The sequence below is a fragment of the Drosophila navojoa genome, chromosome 3, assembly GCF_054131105.1.
Source record: "Drosophila navojoa isolate 15081-1374.11 chromosome 3, UAZ_NAV_1.0, whole genome shotgun sequence".
Classification (NCBI taxonomy): Eukaryota; Metazoa; Arthropoda; class Insecta; order Diptera; family Drosophilidae; genus Drosophila; species Drosophila navojoa.
Window position 1 is genome coordinate 30,087,983 of NC_142891.1, and position 25,824 is coordinate 30,113,806.

Below are 25,824 nucleotides of genomic sequence, written 5' to 3' on the forward strand. Positions count from 1 at the left end.
CAATACGGAGTACCAACGATTTTATTTTGAATTATAAAATTAAGGTCATCCACATCTTTATTTTTAGCCGCCAAAATTGCTCCATTCAGTATTTTTGTGGAGAGCAATGATATTCGGGCAATTATAAGCTCATCTTTTAATGAGACGAAATTGCAAAAATTTTGAGGAAATGAAATCAAGCCACTTGATTCGACCAACATTTTCAGAATCTCCTGTGATTATTGCATCGTGTAAATGAATATACTCTTCCGAAAGCAATTTAGCAAACGGGTGAAAGTCAGGCGCTCCGTTTCGATTTTCACGTACATGTCAACGCAGTATTGTTGAAACAGTCGACGAAATCGCAACAAATAATTGTCAGAATTTTCAAGAATCATCAAACGATATACGTAATAATTCATCGAACTAACCTTCTTGGCAGTTTCCTCACCTGAAACAAATACCACTAAGGCAGCACAAACCGGGCGTTTCACCAGCAAACTTCAATGCGCCACAATGCTGGCAAACAACGTCAACAACGATGCAAGCTGTAATCAATGGTGAAATCATATCGAAACGCTGCTCGGTTCAAATCAATCCTTAAACCAGTTTCACGGGCTGCCTCTCTTTGAGAAGCACGAATTAAGGCCCTTCTTTAATGGGAACTAACGCGGCGCCTTTCTCGGGCGATTTCTCGTTCTTCGTCAGATAATTGACTCGCGTTATTCCGTTGCCTAATTGCATTATGGGTCCGCCGGGGAAGATTAGATCTTCTGGGACGCGGCATTTTTATTAATAGTAATACTGAATATGCCCTCGCACAAAACCACAAAACAATCGAGATATATAAATATATGAATAATTTAAATAAAATTAATGTCTGAGACAAACAAATTTTTTTTTTTTTTTAAATTAGCTTTTTTATGAATAGTCAGGTTTGTCTCAGGCTGTATAATATGATAGCAGGACCGAAAACTGTCACTGTTATCAAGCCTACTGAGTATCAATCGAAATTTGAATCTTAAGGGAAAAAACCGCGTTTTTCAAGTATTCGTGACATTTTTTCAGTATTTTTAAGATCTACTATCCTACTCGTAGCGGAGACAAATCCAACAAATCAAAAACCATGAAAATTGGTCCAGCAGATCTCGAGTTATAAGTGCTGGAAAACTTTTCACAACTCTCTCTCACATATATAAGATTTATTTATTTATTTAATTATATAAGTTAAGACCAACGACAATCTAAGGAGGCTGGAGAGTTCAGTCAGACATTCAAGGAGACAGCCCAAACAGTGGAACTGATTTGGCTCAGTTTAAACCCGGACGAGATAGAGTTTAGACTTGTTGTTACTAAATTTTATAATATATATTGTTTCATTGAAAACAAAGATATTTATATTCACAAGAACCCAACACAGCGTCCCCAATCACTACTACTCTAGTGTGGGAGCGTTTAACTTATTTACATATATTCACTTTCACAAAAACATTGTACTCCAATCCCCCAATTTCAATGGGTTAGGTATAATTTTTTTTGTAGCGTTCGAACCGAATACATTCGACACTAGAGAACTGTATTTTATGTGAGTGTAATAGTGAAAGATTTCTTTCGCAATATAAATAATTCAACTCCTTGTTTGGTTATTTGTTTTATATAAATTAACATATTTGGATTCCCTTCGTTTATTTTATTTAGTATTATTAAACTTTTTCATCTTTGATACATTACATTCTTATAAATAAAAGAGTTTTTCCGATAAATTGCTTGCAATATCCCGTTGAACACTTTGACCAATCAAGTATGCCAGCTTATGAGCGTACTATAGAAATAATGTAAAAAAGAACAAAATTATTTGGCGATTTATTATATATAATTAGAATATGTTCGATGTACTTAAAAATAAAAGAGAAATAGAAAACTCATTTAATGAAATATATAAATATTTTGAAACAAAAAAATAAGCATCGATTAAGCGGCCTGGATTCGAACCACACCACAGCGCTAGTCACAACGCCACTGCATTTTTCCCAATTGTGATGGCAAAACTGAAATTGATTCACTGATGCAGCGCCATCTAGCGATTCTAAACTAAACTAACTGTTGAGAACTCTAGCACAACAGCAAGTGATTTAAGAATATGCTGGAATAAGTTTGAATGTATATACACATATGGTCAAATTAATAGGTGTGAAATATTTTTTGTGAAAAAATGGTGATAACGTCTATATTTTTTCAAATATTTTAAAAACTCAACTGGCATTCAAAAATAGACATATCTTAGAATAATAAAAGCAAAAAAAAGTTTAAAAAAATAATAACGTTTGACATAATTTTGGCAAATATCACAAAATACTCAAAATTTTGCTGGCCACATTAATAGGTGTGCCTAACAAATTAAAAAAAAAAAAATTAAAATTTTGGAAATATTGTGAAATAATTATGTTATATTTAGATTAAAGGGGATAATACCCCGTATGCCCGCTTTTATTCGCAAAGATTTTGTTGATCCTTGATGGCATAGACGGCATTAGCTTTCTACACTTTTCCACGGGAATGGCGCTCCATTTCTCCTGAGTGAGATCCAATAATTGGGTGTAATTGAAGCAGGTAGTCTTGGAAATGAGTCTTTTTAGGTGTCCCCAAAGGTTCTCAATTGGATTGTGATCTGGAGACTGACTTGGCCACTCATAAACATCAATTCTATTTCCATGAAACCAATCCTTAGCTACTGGGGAGTCCTATTTAGGATCGTTATCCTGTTGTAATTTCCATTTTAGAGGCATGTTGTCGTGGCCATATGGTAGCATAACACTACTCAATAATTCATTTTACAGGAATCTGTCCATTATGGAAATGGGTGATGGCCCGATTCCAAACCCATGCCATGAAAAGCAGTCCCAAACCATTATGCCGCCTCCTACGTGCGTAACCGTATTTTTTGTATATCTAGGATCCAATTCTTTGCCTTTAGGTCTTCGAACATTTATATTTGAGTGATTCCCAAACAAATTTCTTTTTGTTTCATCACTCCAGAGAATATTCTACCATTTACGCTCTCCCTCTAAGCCAACCCAGGCCTTGTGAGTTTGAGCAAAATGTTTGCTATTCTGAATATTTGATCCACGCAGAAGAGGAACTCTTCGAAAAACTCTCCCAGGTAGATCCGAGCTTAATAGCCGTCGACGAATAGTTTTTTCTGATACCATATGCCCCATTTCGCTGGAAATTGGCCCCTACGACTGAAAAGGACCCGTTTTCGCCAAGGTGACTATACGGGAATCTTCGTTTGCGGTAGTATTCCGCCGGAAACCCAGCTTCCTTTTGTCTTTTTTTGATTTAAGGGTATTTGTGACGAAGTTCTCCGATAGTCCCATAAGTGAGAAAATGCATTCATAAGTTTTATCCTCTTCACGAAGCTCGCGAACGAGGTTTCTCTCTTCAGCACTACAGTGAACTCCACGGACCATCTAATTTTATTAAAATGTTGCAAATAAAAATTTGTATGCTTAAATCTAATTATATTTAACGAAAATACTATCTTTGCTTACTTAAAAACTCTTTGATTTCTTAATATTTTTTTTTTTAAGAAAATACACCTATTAATGTGGCCAGCAAAATTTTGAGTATTTTGTGATATTTGCCAAAATTATGTCAAACGTTATTATTTTTCAAACTTTTTTTTTGCTTTTATTATTCTGAGATATGTCTATTTTTGACTGCCAGTTGAATTTTTAAAATATATGAAAAAATATAGATCAGCATTTAAATAAAAAAAAAAAAATTCACACCTATTAATTTGACCATATGTGTATGTATGTGTGCACAAATATAGGAAAACTGTTTTAGCTTCTGCAAGTGCGTTTGTTAATTGGTCAAACATTTTATTATTTTTTAACCGTCGATTGACTTAACGGAATTTAATGAAACTTTCAGCATATGATCTACATTTCATTAAATATTTTACATATTTTTAAAATTTCCAAATCATGCACAATTAGCTATACTGGCATCTGACCTGCACTGGGTAGTTTGTTGAATTTGGAACCGGTATCCAACAAATAACAAAAACCGAAATTTTATTAAAATCAGCTGAACATATACTAATTATATTATTTGGATATCGATTTTTAGTGATAAGCTCGATATCCGCGTGGTATACACAGACCTAGGAAAAAAAAATTTCAAGTCTAGCTTTCATATCTTCTAAGATCGATCAAATATATTGACAGACGGACGGACAGACAGATGGACAGGGCTAAATCAACTCAGCTCGTCGCCCTGATCAGGAATATATATACTTTGTGGGGCCTGCCACGCCTCCTTCTGCCTGTTACATACATTTTAACAAAACCATTATACCCTGCTTTGCCATTTTCAATGGGTATAGGGTATAAAAAAAATACTTAACTCAGGGCCGATTGAGATATATTTTAAACAGATTTATATCAAAGCAAAACTTTAATTGAATTTATAGATTTATTGAATCTATCATAAATTTATGTATTATCGATCACGTAAAGTATGGAAGCAAAATTACTAAGACTGACATATCCATTTACCAATAAAACAAACGAAACCACGTAACCACTCAAAGCAATAATGGTGAGGTCTAAGAACATGAATTCTGTAAATACTTATATGGAGTAAGTCAACCTATCGGCCACTTGTTTTGGCTGTCAAAGACGACATTTACTTAATAAACTGTCCAATCGCCATTAAAGGTAATTAAAACAATAACGGAAAATAACATTAACAGTAAGGAATATAGTTTTTCTTAAGTATGAATTCTATGAGAATTAAACTGGTTCGAGTTTCCTACATCATTAATTTAATTCTTAATTTCTGCTATAAATACTTACAATTAGGTGACACTAATAACGTATAACTTACCATACAACACGCAGGAACCCGAACTGTTCCAGGCCAGTTGTAATACAAGTAACATAGTTTATAACTTAACTTTTGTATAATATCAGGTCCATAATTGGAATCGTCACGTAGTACAACGAAATGCGTTGGGCTCACTGTACCTTGGCGAACTGATTGTGAAACCAAAAAGAAGTCATACATATTGGATCTAGTGATGTGTTTATCAACTATTGTCCCCGGCAATGGATTTTCATAAATGTTTTCGTTATTCTGTAAATGCAAATTTACTATTTTAGCTGGCATTATTAGAAAGTTGAAAGTTGAAAATATTTATCCTAACTTAACAGCAAGCGCAAGAAAATACGAAATTTTTCTTTAATTTGTGCAGAGCAGCTTTCAAATTGAGCAGTCCCTTTACTAAATGCGCGACGAGCATCAACCATCAATTTCCCCAATTGTTTAAATTTGCGGGTCCTTTGATCTTTAAAATTTATAATTATAATAATAAATTGAACCCAAAATCATAAGAAAAGTTGCGATTCCAATCGCTCTGCACTTCTTTTAAGTATGAAAGCTAAAATGGTATGTATAATATGAAAATGGTAAATGGCACTCAGTACACGCACCTAAATGGTTAGCTCTGATTCTAACAGTACATTATGAATGATTTCTCATGATAGGAGGCATATACAGTGACGAGCAAAACTGTAACACGAAGTTAATGTTGCAACTTCAAGGGTCTGTATTTTCGCTTCTTATCTTTGGATGTTCAAGCTGTCTTCTCTGAAAATTTGAAATCATTCGGTTGGCTGGAAGAATTATATATCTTGATACAGCAGATGACACCAAAATCAACCATTTTGAGTCATATGGACAATCCTTGCAAGGTGGTCAAGGTGGTCAAAAGTATTTACACACAGAACTTTTTTCTGTATATTCTGCTTTAAGAGCTTGTTTGTTGTTTTTGTGCACCGTTTTTGACAAAAAGCTTTTGTGGCACAAAGCTTATTCTGTGTAGCCGCGATCGGCTGAAGTTACTAAAATGGTACACGCTTAAAAATAGAGCAAACATAACAATTACTTAGCAGTTGTCAAAAGTATTTACACAAATATTTTCCCATTTAGTATACATATTTCATTCAACACAGTTTTTTTTTTTTTTTTTTTTTTTTTTTTTTTTTTTTTTTTTTTTACTTTTTCCGCTTAATTTAAACCATTTTTTATAATTCATTTTTACTTACCAAAAAAAATCTAGTATTATTACGTTTTTGAATTACTAAAAAAGTGATTTTCATATTTTTACCACAAACTCTTTCGAACTGCGGGATTTCGTACAAAACACACGAATTTAACTGACCATCTCCAACTCCATCTCTGAAAATAATTTTAAATTATTGATGATTAATGAATTTTCTAAGAGACTATAACATTAACCAGAGAACGCGGAATACTATAAGCATATTTGTCAGCTGAAAATAACTTAATATTCAAGTAGTTTCGTAAAGACGAAGACCTGGTGGCTCCCCATACATAATAAAGAGCAAAATATGTGCATGATATGTGCATATAAAATAGGATCCTAAAAGCAATTTAATTGCAAAGTTTTGAGTTTCTACATCCACGAATACACGGAAAATGCAGTTTTTGGTCAGTTCATAGAACGTAACTGTAAAATTCAAATGCTACGCTTTAAAGATCTAAAAATTACGATGCCACGCTCCTAAATAATCGACAGATTATTAAATGTAGGAGATATAAGCTTTTGCGGTTTGCCACGCCCACCGTGAGCGTAGATATATAGGCATACATTTTTTAACAATCTCTATAGCATCGCAACATTAGCTTACGAGCAAAACTTCAGCGTTAGAGCTTTAAAACTCTAAGAGACTCAATAAGACCTCAATAGAATTAGATATACATATATGTATATATTCGCAATAGCTTTTTGATCTTGGGGGGTCAACCCGAGTACATACATACATAATAATAATAAAATAAATAACATCGTGATTATAAAAATGAAATGCGTGAATTTGCCAAAGCACAAGTCTCTAGTATTTGAAATACGCCCTTTACAAATCAATGTGGCGATTTCTTTAAAGGTAGAAGATATAATTTTATTATTAAAATTTTATATTGTTTTAATCGATAACAAAATAATAGGATGTATTATTGATTTTTTTGAGATAATTTCGATAGCCATGCTATATATACGGTTATTATGCTATACATACGGACAGACAGACAGTTAGGGATAAATCGACTCAGCTCGTCGCCCTGATTAAGAATATATATAATTTATGACATATGTAAATATTTTAACAAAATTATTATATATATATTATATTGAAAATGGGTTTACAAATAAACTATTCATACCTGTAAATAATTACATTGTCTGGAAGCTGACCATTTCGGGTTTTATAGCTCTCTAGAGCAGCTTCAAAAGATGATGTTAGTCCATTAACAAGTTCTTCCTTTTTAGATTGTATTACAGCTTTGCTATACCAATTGGTATAGGATGAGTTTAGAGAAGCTACAAATGCTATAATAATAACTCAGACAATAGGGACATGATAATTTAGTTATTGTATAATTATTAAAACATACCAGCTACAGAGCCACCCTTTTGATTCGGATCATGATAAGAGTCTATTCCACAGATCATTACATTCTTGAAAGGTATTTTTACGGTCCACAATGATCCTCCAATTTTACAATTCATTTGCAAAATAATTTTTTGAACAATTGATCGATTTTTTGATTCGTTGAATAATGTTCTTGAGTTTATTACCTTAATTAAATGATTGAAATATTTCAATATTAATAGTCCAATATATTTATTTTCTTTTTAATATATATTGTTAGCTTTAGTGCAGCCTAACTGTTTGAAGAACTTCGGCTTAAAGTCAGACAAAATTCATAAACGTGAGTAAACGGTTATTTGTTTGTAAGATAGGACCTACAACCTGATTCATAAGTTATTTTAACCAACACTTAATTCTGAAGATGTAGGAGACATAATTTGAAAAGTTATCACGGCCCTGAAAGTTTTTAAACTGTGTTATATCTTCTGAGATCGACGCGTTTATACATACGCACAGGGCTAAGTCGACTCAGCTCGTCTCCCCTAATCAAGAATCTATATTCTTTGTAAATAAATTTTCACAAAATCATGATTTCATGATTTCCACGTTTTAAAGGTAATTTAATTATGTTATTCCGAATTCAAATTTAGAAGCCATCCCTAATAGCAAAATGTTTCACATTTGTATAGCCCAAGCCCATTGAAAAGGGTTTTGGTATGGGTAGACAAACTTGTATAAATACTCTTTCTTCCTCTATATATATATATATATATATATATATTTTTATATATATATTTATATATATATATATATATATATATATATTTGATAAAATACATGTTTATGTTATTATGTCATGCCTTATTTTTCGTACTTATTCTTATGTATTGCCAAATTCTTATGTATTACCTGTGAAGCGATTGGTATCTCAGAGCAGCATATTTTTTTAATAACACTATATCTGTCATCTCTGCTAGTAGGACATATACATACGACTATTTGAGTTTTAGTACAAATATTCCGACGTAAAGCATCGGCATATGTATCTATTCGATCATGTTCTAAAATAATGACATTCGGCTTACATATGTTCATTCCGAAGACATCACTGCAATTTTTCATATTGTGTAAAAATGATTTAGCAGCTTTTAAATCATTTTTGTGATAAATCAGGACCCAACTGTTTAAATTTATAACTTCCAGCAATTCGTTTCTTACGGCATCCTTGGAAAATTCTGCATTATGTCCGGCTGAAATACAATTTTTTGCGAAATAAATTTGTACCGAATCTATTTTCCGACCGAATATATTATGATAGTTTTTATGTAGTGATAATCCCCAGTTTTCAAGGATTTCTCGAGCACCATCATTTTCTGTGACGTTTTTAAAGTATTTATCAAGCGCTAGCATACGATTATTCGGTGTTACATTAGTGACAGTTGCAATCTCACGCATTAGTTTTTTGTCGGCCCGAATTTCATCATGGAGTCCGGTAAGATAGCAAAGTTCCGGAATCAAGCAAAACTGTAAGTTTCCTTTATTTGAGGTGTCATTTTTTCTTGACTGCTTTAAGCTAATGAGTAATGGCTGTTTGCCATCTTTAATTGTTATATTATGGTGATTTTTGTAGTAATCAATGTAACTGCAAAATCCAGTTCTTGTTTCAAATTTTGAATATGGAGTTTGTGAAAAGCATATATCGTCAATTCTGTAAGTCCGATTATTATAGCGTGTTATTATTACACTTCCAATTAAGTATTTTTTAGCTTTGTCTTGGTAGTTGGTATTGCAGTGTTGATAAATCTCTATTAGCATATCCAGCACCGTTTTTTGACAAAGCAAACGATGGGATACATCGCAGCAAAGCATTAAGCCTCCGTCGTATTCATCGACAGCAGTAACATAACCTGGCCAAACTTCCAGCTTGGCTGTTGGAATCACTTTCGGACGAGAGGGATCGAATTGTTTCCTATCGAATTTAACATAGTTTAGGGTTTTCATGATTCGATCAAATAATATATTGTATAATTGTATACAATTTTTAAGGGACTCTCTTTTCTTAAATAAAATTCTGATTTCAATGTCTTCGTTGGAACAACTTTTTGAAATAAAAGTTGTCAATTCCTTTTCTAACATAATCGGCAAGTATAGGGTAGTTCCATCAAAGGTTTTAATGCCTCCGAATTTTTTACTGTGTTCATTTAAGTACTTAATTCTTAAATGAATTGAATCAACAGAAGGATTGAATCGCACTTCATAGAGATATACTCCCTTTTTGGGATCAGACTTTAGACCTATATAATTACATGACAAATTAACCAGCGAACCTGCGGAAGAGGAAATATAATTAGTCATCTTCAGAATACTTCCAAACCATAAAATTCTAAAGTAAATACTAGCATCAATTTCAATTATACCAACAAATATATATTCACAAACTATTCGTCTGTAGGGGACCTCTCTGTATGTGGTCCTTATACTCATTCTTGAAAGTAAATTGTTATATTGTTTCTGTGCCCGTCCGTCTGTCCGTATAAACGCAATTTCTTTCGGCGATATTGAAGCTAGAACTTAAAATTTGGTACAAATACTCGTGTATTATCCGATTCAAATTGTGTTAAAATTTTCCCGATCCGCTTTCGGTATGCCAGAAATCATAAAACTTGAAAAGCTAAAATATTTAATAATTTTCCATCTTGTAAAAAAAAAAAATTTATCTCATTGTTGAACATTGAGCAAAAATGAGCATATACATATGTATATATAAGACGAATACTTTTGTGACTGACTTTATATTCACTCATGTGCATACGAACTAGAAGCCTGCATTGGTATACTTGCTTGCGGTCGTCTTCCAAATATACTGATATTTGCATGTGCTTGAGCATCACAAGCATTGCTGCAGAGTAAAACAAAAACCTAGACATTAGTGCGCATTGAGAGCTGTTTCTGAGAAAAAATCAGGCAAAAATCGGCTAAAAAATAAAAATAAATGCTGTTGCTATTCCAGCATTTCTTTTTAATTTTAAGCCACTTCTACCCTAATTTTTGCACAGCAAAAGCTCTCAATATTTAAAAAAACTAACTGATATGTTTGGATAATAAAATTTTTTTCATTTTTTTATATTCTACTCAGTAAGTAACATGCTGCAATATTAAGTACTATGTATATGAACTTGAAAAGATGAAAATGTGTTTGTGTATTCAAAAAGAATATGATAAATCTTGCTTGACATAGTCTAAGCTGGCAACACTAGCTGATAGCTAAAACGATAACAAAACTTGAATGATGCTTTATCGTTTCACTAACTGATGCTGAAACGAAAACAAAACTTGAATGATACTTTATCATTTCTTTCGGTGAGTAAGAAAGAAAACTCTAGTCGAGACTGCTCGACTAGGAGATACCCTGAACCCTCTAATCTGATTTTACGAAAGTGAGTGTGAGGGGGTGAATTTAGGGGTGGGGGGTAAATTATAATAATAGAAATTATATAAAATACACATAAGTCTACATTTAAAATTGGGAAGCTATAGCTCTAAAAGTGTAGAAGATATAATAATAGCTTTCCATATGGTTTCTAATCGATAATAAAATATCGGGAGTAGTTATCGATAAACTTGATATGCGCGTGATATACACGGAGCTAGGAAAAAAATTTAAAGTCTCTAAACTCTTATATCTTCTGAGATCGACGCGTTCATACATACGGACGGACGGACGGACAGACAGACAGACGGACAGGGCCAAATCGACTCAGCTCGTCGCCCTGATCAAGAATATATATACTTTGTGGGGTCTGCCACGCCTCCTTCTGCCTGTTACATATATTTTAACAAAACCATTATACCCTGATTTCCCATTTTCAATGGGACAAGCAAACTCCAATAATAGATTTGCCACTCTTGATATGGACACCTCAAGCGATGAAGAGGAAGAGGTTGACACGATGTATGTGGACGCAGACAAACATCAACCTAATATCCAGCCAGAGGTAACTACCAACGAAAAGCAACTTAAGGGACCTCCGAAACCACCTCAAATAGTACTTAATGTTAGCGACCTAAATGACCTATTTGAGCTTATAAGCGAAGTGGCCAGTTTAGATAACGTCGTTGTTAAAGCTAATCAAGGGGAAACGGTCAGAGTCTTCCCTAATGACAGCGACACCTATAGAGCCATTGTGGACCGACTGGATACACTTGGAATAGAATTCCACACTTACCAAATGCAGTCAGAAAAGCCACACCGAATTGTTGTAAGAGATTTACACAACAGTACTTTAAATAAAGACATTATTGCCGATTTTAATAGACTGGGCTTCGAGGTTCTCCATATCCATAACCCAAGCTCACGCATAAATAAGGATGAGAAGCTTAATATTTTTTTCATTAATATTAAGCCATGTCCAAAAATTAATGAAATCTATAAAGTTAAGACACTTTGCCGCCAAAAAATTAGAGTTGAGAGAATGCGAAAAACAACTGAGATCGCACAATGTCGTCGATGCCAAGATTACGGCCATACGGCTAAATAGTGCCGCCGACAGCCCAACTGTGCCCGATGTGGAGAAAACCATCAAACAATGCAATGCATATGTCCTCCAGATGCACAGCCCAAATGCATACACTGCTCTGGCAGTCACATGGCTAGCTATAAGGGATGTGAATGGTATCAGGAGTTTCTTTGCCGATCTATGAGGCCTGCAAGAAGGGAAAATAATCCAAATAGGCCTAGACACGCTAACTTAAATACACTTTCTACAGCGAATCAGCAATTCCCCACGTTGAGGTCTGATCGTAAGCCAAGGGCTGACAGACAGACAACTCAGCAACAGCCGCAGCTAGCTTCACATCATCCAACGATAGGCACTGGAAGCAACACAGCAGTCTCCTATGCTGCAATAGTTAAAAGAAATCCTATTGCAACACATTGCAAAGATGGACCTGCCCAGCAGCGTCTTCATAGTCCTATAGCGCATCAAATTCCACAGCAACATGGATTGAATAATCTGCAACACAGCCCTTATGATATACAGGCAGTGTTGCAACAGCAGCAGGAACAGTTCCAACAGCAACAGCTCCATCAGCAACAACAACAACAGTTTCTTACATGGTTGCATAACAAGCAAGTAAACCAGCGTATCGAAAAACTTGAGAGTATAGTACTTGAGTTAGCCAACACGATTAAGGGATGGACTGGGAAAATACCAAATCGTCAGTCTCCTAACAACGTTGCAGCTTCGAAATGAATGCACTAAAAGTCCTTGTTTGGAATGCTAACGGCATTGCATCAAAAGCTAAAGAAATTGAGCTCTTTGCACACACCAACAGCGTCGGCATTCTTCTTTTGACGGAGATCAGGATGAAGCGTGGAGACACTATAAAAATATATAGATATGCCTGCTACCCAGCTTTCAGACCATCACGAAATAACAACAGCGTTGGCGGAGTGGCAGTATTGATTAAGGCAACCCTTCATCATTTCCCTCAAAGAGTAATTGAAACCCGTAACATACAAATGTCATCAGTAAAAGTAGCAACGGCCCTAGGAGACGTGGAGTTCAGCGCTATTTACTGCCCTCCAAGGGTTAGGATTGACGAAATGCATTTCATCAATACACTTCGTGCCTGCGGTCAAAGATATTTAGTTGGTGGCGATTGGAATGCCCGTCATTGGTTGTGGGGGGACACATACAACTCACCGAGGGGACGCGAGCTAGCAGAAGCCATCTCAGTTACTGGCTCTAGGATCCTTGCTACTGGATCGCCAACCAGGTATCCATATGTGCTTCACCACACGCCTTCCTGCATTGACTTTGCCCTGTATCATGGAATACCGGATTTCCAAGTAAGCATAACTCAGAGCTGGGATCTGGACTCGGATCATCTGGCCCTAGTCATTAGTATTGAGACAGAAGGCATAAACGTTAACGCAAATCGCCCTCTAATAACCAGACACACAGACCTGCTCGCCTTTAGACAACATTTAGAGAGTTCGATTCAGCTAAACACCACCTTAAACTCTGGTGAAGATATTGAGATGGCTGTCAATAGCTTCACTGAAAGCATTTATACGGCTGCTGCTGCATCAACACCTTCTGAACCTCAGATAGGTTCCAACTATGGAATTCGATTAACAAGAGAGGCCAGGGATCTTTTGTCGCAAAAAAGAAGACTTCGTAGACGCGCAATCCGAACGCAGGACCCATGGGACCGAATATTATGGAACCGGGCTGCTAGGCAACTACGAAATGTACTAAGAGAAATTCGAAGCAATTTCTTTGAGCAAAAGCTGGCTTCCCTTGATTATACAATTGATGCTGGATACTCGCTCTGGAAGTGTACCAAGTCACTTAAGAGACAACCATTTAGACAGGTACCAATCCGGTGTCCTAGCGGTGATATAGCTAGGAACGAAGAGGAGCAAGCGAATTCTTTTGCGAAGCATCTAGAAGCCAGGTTCACACCCTATGAATTTGCCACAGATGACCAGATCGAAGAGACCACTGATAGTCTGCAGACACCTCTACAAATGTCCTTACCCATTAGGGCAGTCAGGGTTGAGGAAATTGCTGAAGTTATAAAGTCCTTGCCGAAGAAGAAAGCACCTGGTTATGATAGACTGAGCAATGCAACGCTAAAAGTCCTCCCTACTCGGGCAATCATCTTCATAGCTCTAATATTTAACGCTATGCTGAGGGTGCAATTCTTTCCTAAGCAATGGAAGATGGCAGCGATTGTAATGATCCACAAACCAGGAAAGCCAGAGGATGACCCCGAATCGTACCGCCCAATAAGTCTGCTGTCATCACTATCCAAAGTATGGGAGAGACTTATTGCCAATCGTCTTGGCAGTATCATCAGGGAATGTCGCATCTTACCGGACCATCAGTTTGGCTTTAGGGAAGGACATGGAACTGTGGAGCAGGTTCACAGACTGACGAGGCACATCCTTCAGGCATTTGACGACATGGAGTACTGCAACGCAGTTTTCGTTGATATGCAGCAAGCATTCGACAGAGTCTGGCATATAGGGCTTCTAAATAAAATCAAAGAGCTTTTTCCAGCACCCTACTTCGGAATCCTACGATCATACCTGGAAGGCCGACAATTTATGGTCAGAGTACGGAGTACCTATTCGACTCCTTGCCAGATGAGAGCTGGAGTCCCACAGGGCAGCGTATTAGGGCCGCTGCTTTATTCCATATATACAGCTGACCTACCCTCCCCTAGCGGACACCACATGCAGGATCCTGGTAAAGCTCTACTAGCTACATATGCAGACGATATTGCAGTGCTGTACAGCTCGAAATGTCGCATTGAGGCAGCAAATGGTGTGGAAAACTACCTAAGTACATTAGCAGCCTGGTGTAAACGATGGAATTTGAAGATAAACCCACGGAAGAACACCAACCCATGCTTTACTTTGAAAACTCTCATCAACCACACCCCGCCCATAAGGTTGGATGGAGAAATACTGGACCAACCGTCGCAGGCAAAGTACCTTGGCATCACCCTCGACAAGCGCCTAACATTTGCTCCCCACCTAAAAGCTACGACCAGGAGATGTGGGCAACGCATGCAGCAACTGCGATGGCTGATTAATAGGCGCAGCACCATGTCACTACGAGCTAAGAGAGCGGTCTATGTCCACTGCGTAGCCCCGATTTGGCTCTATGGTGTGCAGATTTGGGGAATATGCGCAAAATCCAACTATAGACGCATACAGGTCTTGCAAAATCGAGTATTGCGACAAATCACCAATTGCCCATGGTATGTGCGAGGCTCTACCCTGCATCGAGACTTGAAACTGTTCACAGTGGAGGAACAGATTGGGAGACACACTAGCCGATATAGTGACAGACTGGCTAGACACCGGAGCAGACTAGCGAGAAGATTGCTCCCTGCGAGGCCATTAAGGCGATTAAAACGCTTAGGCTTTGCAAAAAATATTAGATAAGTTTAGTTTAGTGATATTTGTAAATATATATTGTAAGTCCTCCTGAATCATCAGAAGGTTAGGCTCTAATATAATATTCCAACTGTGTTGTTAAAGTACTATATTTGCATGTACAGGTTCAACGCTTAAATAAAATCAAAAAAAAAAAAAAAAAAAAAAAAGTAGGAAAGGAGAATATATAATAGTGAAATACAATAAACTGTTTTAATTTAGTAAAACAAGAGAATATCTAATCGTTAAATGCATTGTACTGACCTTTGTTGCCGTAAATCATGTCGGGATAGAATAAACCATTTTTTAAAATACTTTTGTTATTTGTGTTATCGCTAGTAGAATTAGTATTTTTGTTTAAATTATATTTTATGTTTTGATCTTGACAAGCAATTTCTCCATCCAACGATGAGGAAAGGTCCGATTTGATTGTTTCTTTTTTAATTGAATGCAATAAATTGGCACGCCCCCTTCCAATTGAAAGACTATTACAAGTCGATGCAAGATCACTTGTAGTATTCCGGGCCGTTTTTTTACAGACTCCACTTAAATTAGACTGGTCAGCATCTAATCCACTGTCATTGATGTGTTCTTGACTAAATAGAGCAACTTTTTTTGCCTCCGTCTTTTTATTAAATAGAGACAGCAAATTGCCACGTCCAGACATTTTCTACAAAAAATGATATTGTATTATTAAAGCACAACCACAATTTAGTCCCTAAAACTTTCAGCCTAGAAGATGTGAAGAAAATATAGTAGTTTCAGCAAACAGAATTATAGAAGTTATAAAAAAGTTAATTGTAGATACATATAAGTATTTATGAGCACTACTTGGCATATGTAATTTGACGAAATCGTTTTAAGACTTTTAAAGTTAACATTGCTTAGTAGCGTTCAAAGCAAAGAAACTTTTAATAGCTCTATACATACAACATTTTATGCTGTTTACCCTTTGCATTCTCTTTTTGATAATATATGCAAGCATCGAATTTTTGAAAAGCGTAAATATTTTGACAAAACCATTTTTCAATCATCTTTCCACTTTTGAACAGTTGACAACCAAATAACTTTTTTATTTATCAAGTGTTGATAAGAAATTAAAAATATAACAAAAATTATTAAAATCTGAGGGTATTTTAGCCTAGCACGATTATCGTCAAGCTCTGTTCTATCAAATTATTTATAAACAAGGAAGAAGGCACTAGTCGAGATTGCTCGACTAGGAGATACCCTAAACCCTCCAAGCTTATAATCTAATCATTTTGTAATTCTTTTATGCACACATATACACATGTTCATCCACACGCACGTATAAGACGCCCTGTTAATTGCGCAGTTAGCAGAGATTACGCTAGGGCTGCAGTGTGGGCGAAATTATGAGAGTGTTCAAATTAGGCTGAAAACAAAAAAAAACGAAATCAATTTATCGATAATTCCCGGTAAGAAAGAAATCGGCTAAACTTGTACTGCGTGTGATGTACACGAGTATGCATACAAACTTTCAAGTCTCTAGTTCTTATAACTTCCGAGATCTAGGCGTTTATACGGACGGACGGATAGACGGACAGTGGTGTATCGACTCAGCTCGTCGTCCTTATTAAGAATATATATACTTTAACGGGTCTGCGATATTTCCTTCTGCTTGTTACATACATTTCACTAAACCACTATACCCTGATTTCCCATTTTCAATGGGCATAGGGTATAAAAACATAATAACTCATGAATCTCCACAGCTCCAGCTGCTAAGCATAAAAAACTAACATTGCAAGCAGAATTCTTCTACGGGATGCTGAAGAAATATTTTTCTGATATCTATCATCATTATCTATGAACGTACTGAGCGTTGACGTAGAAAAAAAGAGTAGTAGTAACCGGCTCTTTAGCGGCGTGGCATATCGAAAAATACACTGTATTTTCAAATTTTTTGTGCGTAGGCTCAGTTAGCATACCGTTAGCCCGTTTTAAGAATTGACCAAAAATAAAGTGTCTACGCCTAGCAGCAGCCTGGAAAATCGGGAAAAACTGAATTTTCCACAGTATTAAAGGTAAACTTAGCTCCTAAACTGCTTATGGGATCGAAAAACGCAAAACTGGCGTAGGCATCGATTTTTATACCCTGAACCCATTGAAAATGGGAAACGGGAAGAAGGAATCGTCGCAGACCCCATAAAGTATATATATTCTTGATCAGGACGACGAGCTGAGTCGATATAGCCATGTCCGTCTGTATGAGTGCGTCGATCTCAGAAGATACAAAAGCTAGAGAGCTGAAATTTGGCATGCATGTACATATGTGTATACCATACGCAGTACGAGTATAAATCATCCATTATTTTTTATATCGAGAATAATCGAAAAATTTATTTTGTTTTTTCAACCTCGTTTGAACACTATTAGACCTGGAAACTTCAGATTTACTGTGTACATATGATGAATACAAACATTTTGCAATTTACAGATTTTGTAATGTAGAAAGTGCAGTTTTCCAGATTTGAACAAGCCAAAAGTAAACTAGATGTAGGTATTGGAAGCTTACAATAAAACAATTCGAAAATTAGAGGAAAGAAAATTTCGAATTACTTTTGGGTCATCGATGGAGGTTATGAGTAACTCAACTATCAACTATCAAAAACTATATGCGCAGATATATTCGGCATACCTTTTTGATCTTGGTAGGTTAAATTTCAACTCTAACTCTAGCGTCGAAAAGAATTGTGTGTGTACGACGGACGGACAGTAAGACTGACATTCCACACATTCACTTTCGTGAATGAGTATTAAAAACATTACTGCACGACTCGGCTGCTGAGCTCCTGGCTGAATTCCATCCGCGAATCGAGCAGTAGAATGAAATATTTCTAGGAGACTGGCATTTGAGCTGATTGCCAATTTAATCGCTACACTACTTCCGCACTCTGTCGGCGAAGGCGGACCTAAGTGACGTTTAGTAGCTTGTTGCGTCGCACTTTTCGTCGAAAAATTCATAAAGCTACACACTTACATATATGTGTGTGCGCGTGTGAATCTTCTGAGTGTGTGTGTGTGAGTGGCCTCTGTTTGTGGCAAGTGGCCCATGTCCAGATCGCTGCGCATAATTCTGAAACGTGTATGCCATGTTTTTTTTAGCCCGAACGTACATTTTGCTCTTTTTATGTCAAGAAACCATTAAAAATGGGAAATCCGAGTATAAATAAATTGTAACTGGCAAGTGGCGTGCAAACCCCATAAGGTACACATATGATCGAATTAATAGGGTGAACTTTGTTTTATTTTTTGAATGGTAATGACGTCTATATTTTCCCATGTAACTTAAAAATTCAACTTCTATTCAAAAATAGAAATATCTTAGAATAAAAGCAAAGAACAAGTTTAAGAAATAATTTCACTCAGCACACAGTATTTCCATAAATTGTTTGCAAAACGAAAAACGTCGTACAAATTCAACTTGATATGTAGAAAAACGCATTGATGGAGAGTGACTTAAAATACCGTCCAAAATTACTAGAAAATACAAAATACCAATGCCAAAAAGATTGACAGAGACTATTACAAGGAAGGGGTACCCCACGTCTTACTTAATTTAATTTTATTTCAATGAAAAAGTTCCTTTTTTTCTTGTGATTTTAGGTTGTACCACTGACCAGACAACACATAGATGAGACATGGAGAACAAATTTTTCTACAGCTCGAAACTGTTAAGTTGGTCGACCGCTATACTTCATATTTGCTCGGCTCGGTCGCTGGAGGTTCGAGCAGTGAAAATACTGCACGACAAAAACAGTGCGCTGTGAGCGCTCAATCGAAATGGTCCCAATTCCGTATGAAGCACAGCTGTGAGCCATTTTTACAGTCCCTCTCTCTCGCTCTCTATGGTCGCTGAAATCATCACTCTCAGCCGCGCACAAAAATTGAAATTTTTGTTCGCAACGATCCCAGCTCTTTCCTTTTAAGTGAAGGGTATACCGAAATTTGTAAAGCGTTTTCCACGTTCATACAAAATGCCGGCTTTTTCATGATAATTTCTAAAAAGGGTATGAAAGTGTTGATGCTCATAATGAAAATGTTTTCGCGATGAGCATACACACACATGCTACATGTATTATGAGCATTTGTATGCCTGTGTGCGAAGCTCTTGCTGCCTGTAGAAATGTTAGAGCCCAGCATTTGCATTTGGTCGATCATGAGAAGTGCTCACATACATACAATGTATGTGTATATGTACATTTGATTGTGTGTACGCATGCGATGCGATTGTCACAATTATGGAATATCACTTGTAGAAGCATTTGTATGCCTATGTGCCTTAACATGTGCGTGTGTTTTTTGCATGTGTATAAGCATGGGACATGAGCATTGGCGTGTGCCTACCTCAACTTAGAGTTGTGTGAACGATTTTGGGTTTGAATTGAAGAGGCGCGCTTTTATTTAAGTAGCTGTTCAGGCATGAACATATGAATATACGATGATCGTATACATGCCTCCGACGCACTCAGCGACTAGCAGGTAGTGCGCTGTGTGAAGATAAGGGTCACATGTATGGACTGCATAAATAGACAAATGAAGACCAACCCTTGCAACCCCAGAGTCAGATTACGAAGGAGACGAGCGCTGAGCCTTACAAACTCATCGATAGGATAAGAATAGCTTATAGACCAATGCTGAGCCTGACACACTCAGCAATAGATACATTAGATTTAAGGGTTAAAATTATGCATGAGTCTGGGTATATAAACCCGGGCTCAGAAGAATAAAGATCAATACGAAACTAAACACAATCATAGTCAAGAGTATTCGTTCATGGTCCTTCGAGTCGGATGAAGTATTTTAATACTTCGATGCAGTCCACAAGGAAAAGTGTTTGTGCCTAGTACAAAGTGAAGTGCTAAATAATTGTAGATTTGTGCATTGGCTTACCAACCCAAGCTGTGAGTCGAGGCACAGCAAGATCAACCTGGTGATCAAAACAAAAAAACCTCCAACGGGATAAGCCAATGGATCTACAATAAACACACAACTGTGTCGTCAACCATCAATATTGAAAGAGGAATATTTGATGGCATAATGGCAGAAGTCAGGACCAAAGTTGCCGATCACGCCATAGACACAGGCCAACTTCATAACTGGGCAACGAGACTGGAAACATCAAGGCAAGAGATGTTTTTATTCGGTTGGTCGAGGCCAATGGAAGAGTTGGTAAAACTTGTGGATAAAAAAAGCTGTAAAAGTAAGGAAAGAAATGACAGAAGGGACTGCTATCCTGGAGAGCAACAGCGAAGAAATTTTTTTCTATAAGCGCAGGTTATCTTTGCGATGGAAAAAGGTCCAGTCAGCGCTAGCAGCTTTAGAGGCGAGATATGGAGAACATTCCGCTTGCAGCGATGAAATAGAAGAACTGGAATACAGCCTCGACGAACTGTTAAACAAACTTAATAGAAAATTAGAAGACCTGCAAATCGTAAATGAAGACACTCCAAAGCGACCGAAACCAACACTTCCTTACTTTAATGGAAGTCCTAAGACGTGGCCAACGTTCTGCGAGCTGTTCACCAATATAATCCACAACAGAAAGGATATCAGTGACAAGATGAAACTGCTATACCTGCAAATGTATGTCAAAGGAGAAGATGTACAAATGATAAGCAATTTGGCAATGGGAGTGGGTAACTACAAGTTGGCGTGGGACTGTTTATGCAGACGCTACAAACGTTATTTGCCAGTGGACAAGGAACTGCTGAAGAATGATGATGAAGGCAGTATCCGAAATTGCGTGAGCTCCTCCGATAACAGTGACGAGGTCAGCGCTGATGAGATGCTAGCATCTCAGGCAGCTTTGGATGCAATTGTGTTCAAAAAGTGGGATTTCAACCCGCCGGCAAGCCCACACATGGGAAGAAATATAACTGAATCTACAGAACAAGAAAATAAAGTTCAAGTAGTAACAACAAAAACAAAGCTGGGTGAAAACAAGGGGCCAATAAAGAAGATCTGGGCTCCACCAACTCCGATATTGGATTCGAAGGGCATAGAAGATGAGGACGAGAATGGAATTTCTGCCACAACTTCGACATCGACGTTGAGTATCGCTGAAGATACATCAACAGATATCCAATTGGAAGTTCGACCAATGGATGATATTTCCACAGTTGGCCGCACGAGCAAACTTCTGCGGAGACTGCAACAGCGGCTGGATGTTCAGCTAAAGAGAACAGCGACAATACCGACTCAAACTCTCCAGTGATGACGACAGCAGCGATACCAACTATTGAGACTAAAACTGCAAGTACAATTACATCGGAAAGGGATTCAATTGGAAGTAGCAGCAACATTTTAAGGGAAACAACCATAACCACTACAAGCGAATCAATATCTGTTCTAAAGCATCAGGATCAAACGAAGGATATCTACGATTTGGAAGCTTTGGCTTCGGCAACAATGAAACGATTGACAACTTCCTCAACAGATGCACTCAGCTATACTAATCCAACAAATGATGACACCCAAAAGCCGCGGAAGTTCTTCAAAGAGGCTCGACTTCACTTGGCATGGGAGCCGCCACCTAAGCAAAAGTCCAAGGTACTGGTGGCACACTCGGTTTATCTGGATGTCACACTCTCTGGGCCCCGCAGAATGTTCAGGCACGAACATAAGGATTGGATTGATGATCATTTCGTCAAGAATATTAACAATTACCAAATTTGTATTTGTCCTGTATATTATTGAGATTTCCACAGACAGCAATTCCGGAAGTCACACACTTGGCCCCCCGCAGAATGTTCAGGCATGAACATATGAATATACGATGATCGTATACATGCCTCCGACGCACTCAGCGACTAGCAGGTAGTGCGCTGTGAAATGCATAAATAGGCAAATGAAGACCAACCCTTGCAGCCCCAGAGTCAGATTACAAAGGAGACGAGCGCTGAGCCCAACAAACTCAGCAATAGGATAAGAATAGCTAATAGACCAACGCGGAGTCTTACACACTCAGCGATAAGATAAGAATATCTAATAGCCCAATGCTGAGCCTCACACACTCAGCAATAGATACATTAGATTTAAGGGTTGAAATTATGCATGAGTCTGGGTATATAAACCCGAGCTAGATCAATAAGAAACTAAACACCATCATAGTCAAGTGTATTCATTCAGTAGCTGACAAGTGCATTTGCCGATTCTTATTATAAGTTTTTTTTTTATTGGCGTGCACCTGTGTATGTATGTCTATATGTATATGAAAAGGTATACTGAACTTAATCAGGTACTACGTTTTTTTAAACATTCCTTCTGATAGACAAACCCACGATCATTAAGATGAAATCAAGTGCTTAAATATATAAGCGAGCTACCCGCCAGTCACTATACCACACACAACTACATATGTGTATGAGTTACTCGCCGGTCACAGTGCCACAAAAAATTGGCAAATGCACTTGTCACTTTAGTTAGACAGCTACTTAAATAAAAGCGCGCCTCTTCAATTCAAACCCAAAATCGTTCACACAACTCTAAGTTGAGGTAGGCACACGCCAATGCTCATGTCCCATGCTTATACACATGCAAAAAACACACGCACATGTTAAGGCACATAGGCATACAAATGCTTCTACAAGTGATATTCCATAATTGTGACAATCGCATCGCATGCGTACACACAATCAAATGTACATATACACATACATTGTATGTATGTGAGCACTTCTCATGATCGACCAAATGCAAATGCTGGGCTCTAACATTTCTACAGGCAGCAAGAGCTTCGCACACAGGCATACAAATGCTCATAATACATGTAGCATGTGTGTGTATGCTCATCGCGAAAACATTTTCATTATGAGCATCAACACTTTCATACCCTTTTTAGAAATTATCATGAAAAAGCCGGCATTTTGTATGAACGTGGAAAACGCTTTACAAATTTCGGTATACCCTTCACTTAAAAGGAAAGAGCTGGGATCGTTGCGAACAAAAATTTCAATTTTTGTGCGCGGCTGAGAGTGATGATTTCAGCGACCATAGAGAGCGAGAGAGAGGGACTGTAAAAATGGCTCACAGCTGTGCTTCATACGGAATTGGGACCATTTCGATTGAGCGCTCACAGCGCACTGTTTTTGTCGTGCAGTATTTTCACTGCTCGAACCTCCAGCGACCGAGCCGAGCAAATATGAAGTATAGCGGTCGACCCACTTAACAGTTTCGAGCTGTAGAAAAATTTGTTCTCCATGTCTCATCTATGTGTTGTCTGGTCAGTGGTTGTACGCACACTTTTTCTGGTACGAAATCCGATGTTTTTTTAGTTTTTAAGGTTCTCGATAAAGTTTCTAACCGATAACAAAATATTGGAAGTAGCTATCGATTTTTGAGGATATGCGCGTGATATACACGAGCTTAAGGACACGAATTTTAAGTCTCCAACTCATATATTTTGTGATCGACGCGTTCATACATACCGACAGAAGGTCGGACAGGGCTATATCGGCTCAGTTTGCTCTGATCAAGAATATATATACTCTGTGGGGTCTGCGATGATTCCTTCTGAGTAACATACTTTTAACAAAACCATTATACCCTGATTTCCCATAGAAAATGGGTTCAGGGTATAAAGCACGCGAGAACCTATGATCAAAAATATATATAAATAATTTATAGTCTTCAATCACCCTGTTTTCCAATTTACAATTAGTTTAGTGTAAATCGTCCAAATTACGTATAAATTTGCTTTCGGATCAAGTAAGCTTTTGATCATACGTACATACACTTGAACATTATTCTGCTTAACTTGAAATCAATTTAATATTCATTTTTGGGCTTTCAGTATTTACTATAGTGCAAACTTACAGAGTTAATGTTACTTATTACTTACTTTTTTTTTAAATATTAATTTAAACGGAGAAATTGCTACCTCTATTCGCGCGAAATTACAACTTAGAAATGTGAGGCAAGCCAATGGTTAGTGATGATAGCAAAATTATATTCGATATAACATTCAAATTATCGACAATGAGCAATTAAGGAACAGTACGGAGGCGAATATATAAAATTTGCATATTTTTGAGAATCGCATATTTCTATAGCCATAAATACTGCATAAGTATTCACAATTATTCTGCATTTTTGGAAATTCTCGAATATATAAATTAGATATATATTAATTAATACATTTAAAGTATATTATCGATTTTTTTTTTTGTTTTGGGAAAATAACTATGTAAGTGCACTTACCACAAAGCTCGCATATAGCTGTTGACATATTTTCGTTGTCTGTAAATAAGTCTCTATCACTCTCACAATAAAAAACAAATATCAGACAGAAACTGTTTATTTGCGTTTGGTTTAGCTCACTCGCGCTCTGAGCGATACAGTTATATCTGGTAAATAAAACAAATTGTCTTTTACTTATGTATAGGTAACCCCACGCGAATGATGTGTTCTTTAGACATTTCTATGTATTTGTGTATGAAAGTAGTAACATGCACACGAGGGCAAAGTTAACTTCTGTTGAGTCTTTTGTAAAATTGTACAAATTTTATTGCTCCTTCATGCGACACTCATTTGAGAGTGTAACATGAATGACTCAAAGCCAAGGGCTTCATAGAAACCGATTCAAAACAAAACAAAGAGAGCCGCTCAGAGCGAGATCGTGTCGTGAAAAAACGATCAACATTAATTTTCGATCTGTGCACAGATCCCATAGGCCGGACGCGTTGTGTAAATCATTTTGAACACATTTGTCGAGTGTAAGTTCCAAGACCACATCGTATTTGCTCGACTCCTCACTTTTAGGTTTGGGCTACGAAAATATTAGAACACAAGCTCGGGCAATATGGTCGACTGTCCTTTTCGTTCCTTCATAAGTTCGGGCTATAAAAGCACGGGAATTCATAATCAATTCCACTTTTAAACGAAGTCTCCCTATGCTCCATTTTTCCATTTACACATACAATGATGAGCAAATATGAATACATGATGGAAAAGTCGACGTTAATATCATCCTGAAATTTTGGAATTAGATTCATGTACTGACCAGAGAACACATGGACTAGACATGCAGAACAAATTTTTCTACAGCTCGAAACTGTTAGTTGACGTACCATTAACTTCGCATATTCTCGGCTCGGTCGCTGGAGGTTCGAGCAGTGAAAATGCTGCACGACAAAAACAATGCGCTGTGAGCGCACAATCGAAATGGTCCCGATTCCGTATGAAGCACAGCTATGTTCCATTTGTCCTACTCTCTTTCTCTCAGTCCCTCTCTCTCGCTATCTATGGTCGCTGAAATCATCACTCTCAGCCGCGAACAAAAATTTCAATTTTTGATCGCGACGATCCCAGCTCTTTCCTTTTAAGTGAAGGGCATACCGAAATTTGTAAAGCGTTTGCCACGTTCATACAATGTGCTAGTTTTTTCATGATTGTTTCTAAAAAGGC

The 25,824-nt window shown here is 37.1% G+C and overlaps 1 protein-coding gene and 1 long non-coding RNA gene across 2 annotated transcripts in view; both read right to left on the reverse strand.

Moving 5' to 3' along the window:
• LOC149091995 (uncharacterized) overlaps nucleotides 1-25,824 on the reverse strand; it is a 128,370-nt gene that overhangs the window by 58,701 nt on the left and 43,845 nt on the right. The window lies entirely within an intron of this gene.
• Nucleotides 1,615-24,356, reverse strand: AGO3 (Argonaute 3). The gene is made up of 8 exons (XM_089257636.1): nucleotides 24,260-24,356; nucleotides 15,658-16,063; nucleotides 8,349-9,766; nucleotides 7,462-7,645; nucleotides 7,231-7,396; nucleotides 6,093-6,225; nucleotides 4,873-5,121; nucleotides 1,615-1,801 (listed from the first exon to the last, which is right to left on the reverse strand). Exons 2-8 carry the CDS (start codon nucleotides 16,058-16,060, stop codon nucleotides 1,715-1,717), a joined length of 2,640 nt encoding a protein of 879 aa, XP_089113762.1. The 5' UTR covers nucleotides 16,061-16,063; nucleotides 24,260-24,356; the 3' UTR covers nucleotides 1,615-1,714.

What these genes read in the sequence shown, in the direction of transcription:
- AGO3 (XM_089257636.1), bottom strand. Translation starts at nt 16,060, where the DNA reads ATGTCTGGACGTGGCAATTTGCTGTCTCTATTTAATAAAAAGACGGAG. An exon ending in GACAATGTAATTATTTACAG is followed by an intron (nt 6,226 to 7,230) that starts GTATGAATAGTT and finishes AATTATTTTCAG; the next exon opens with AGATGGAGTTGGAGATGGTC. An exon ending in GGGTTCCTGCGTGTTGTATG is followed by an intron (nt 1,802 to 4,872) that starts GTAAGTTATACG and finishes TTATTTCTATAG; the next exon opens with TACGCTCATAAGCTGGCATA.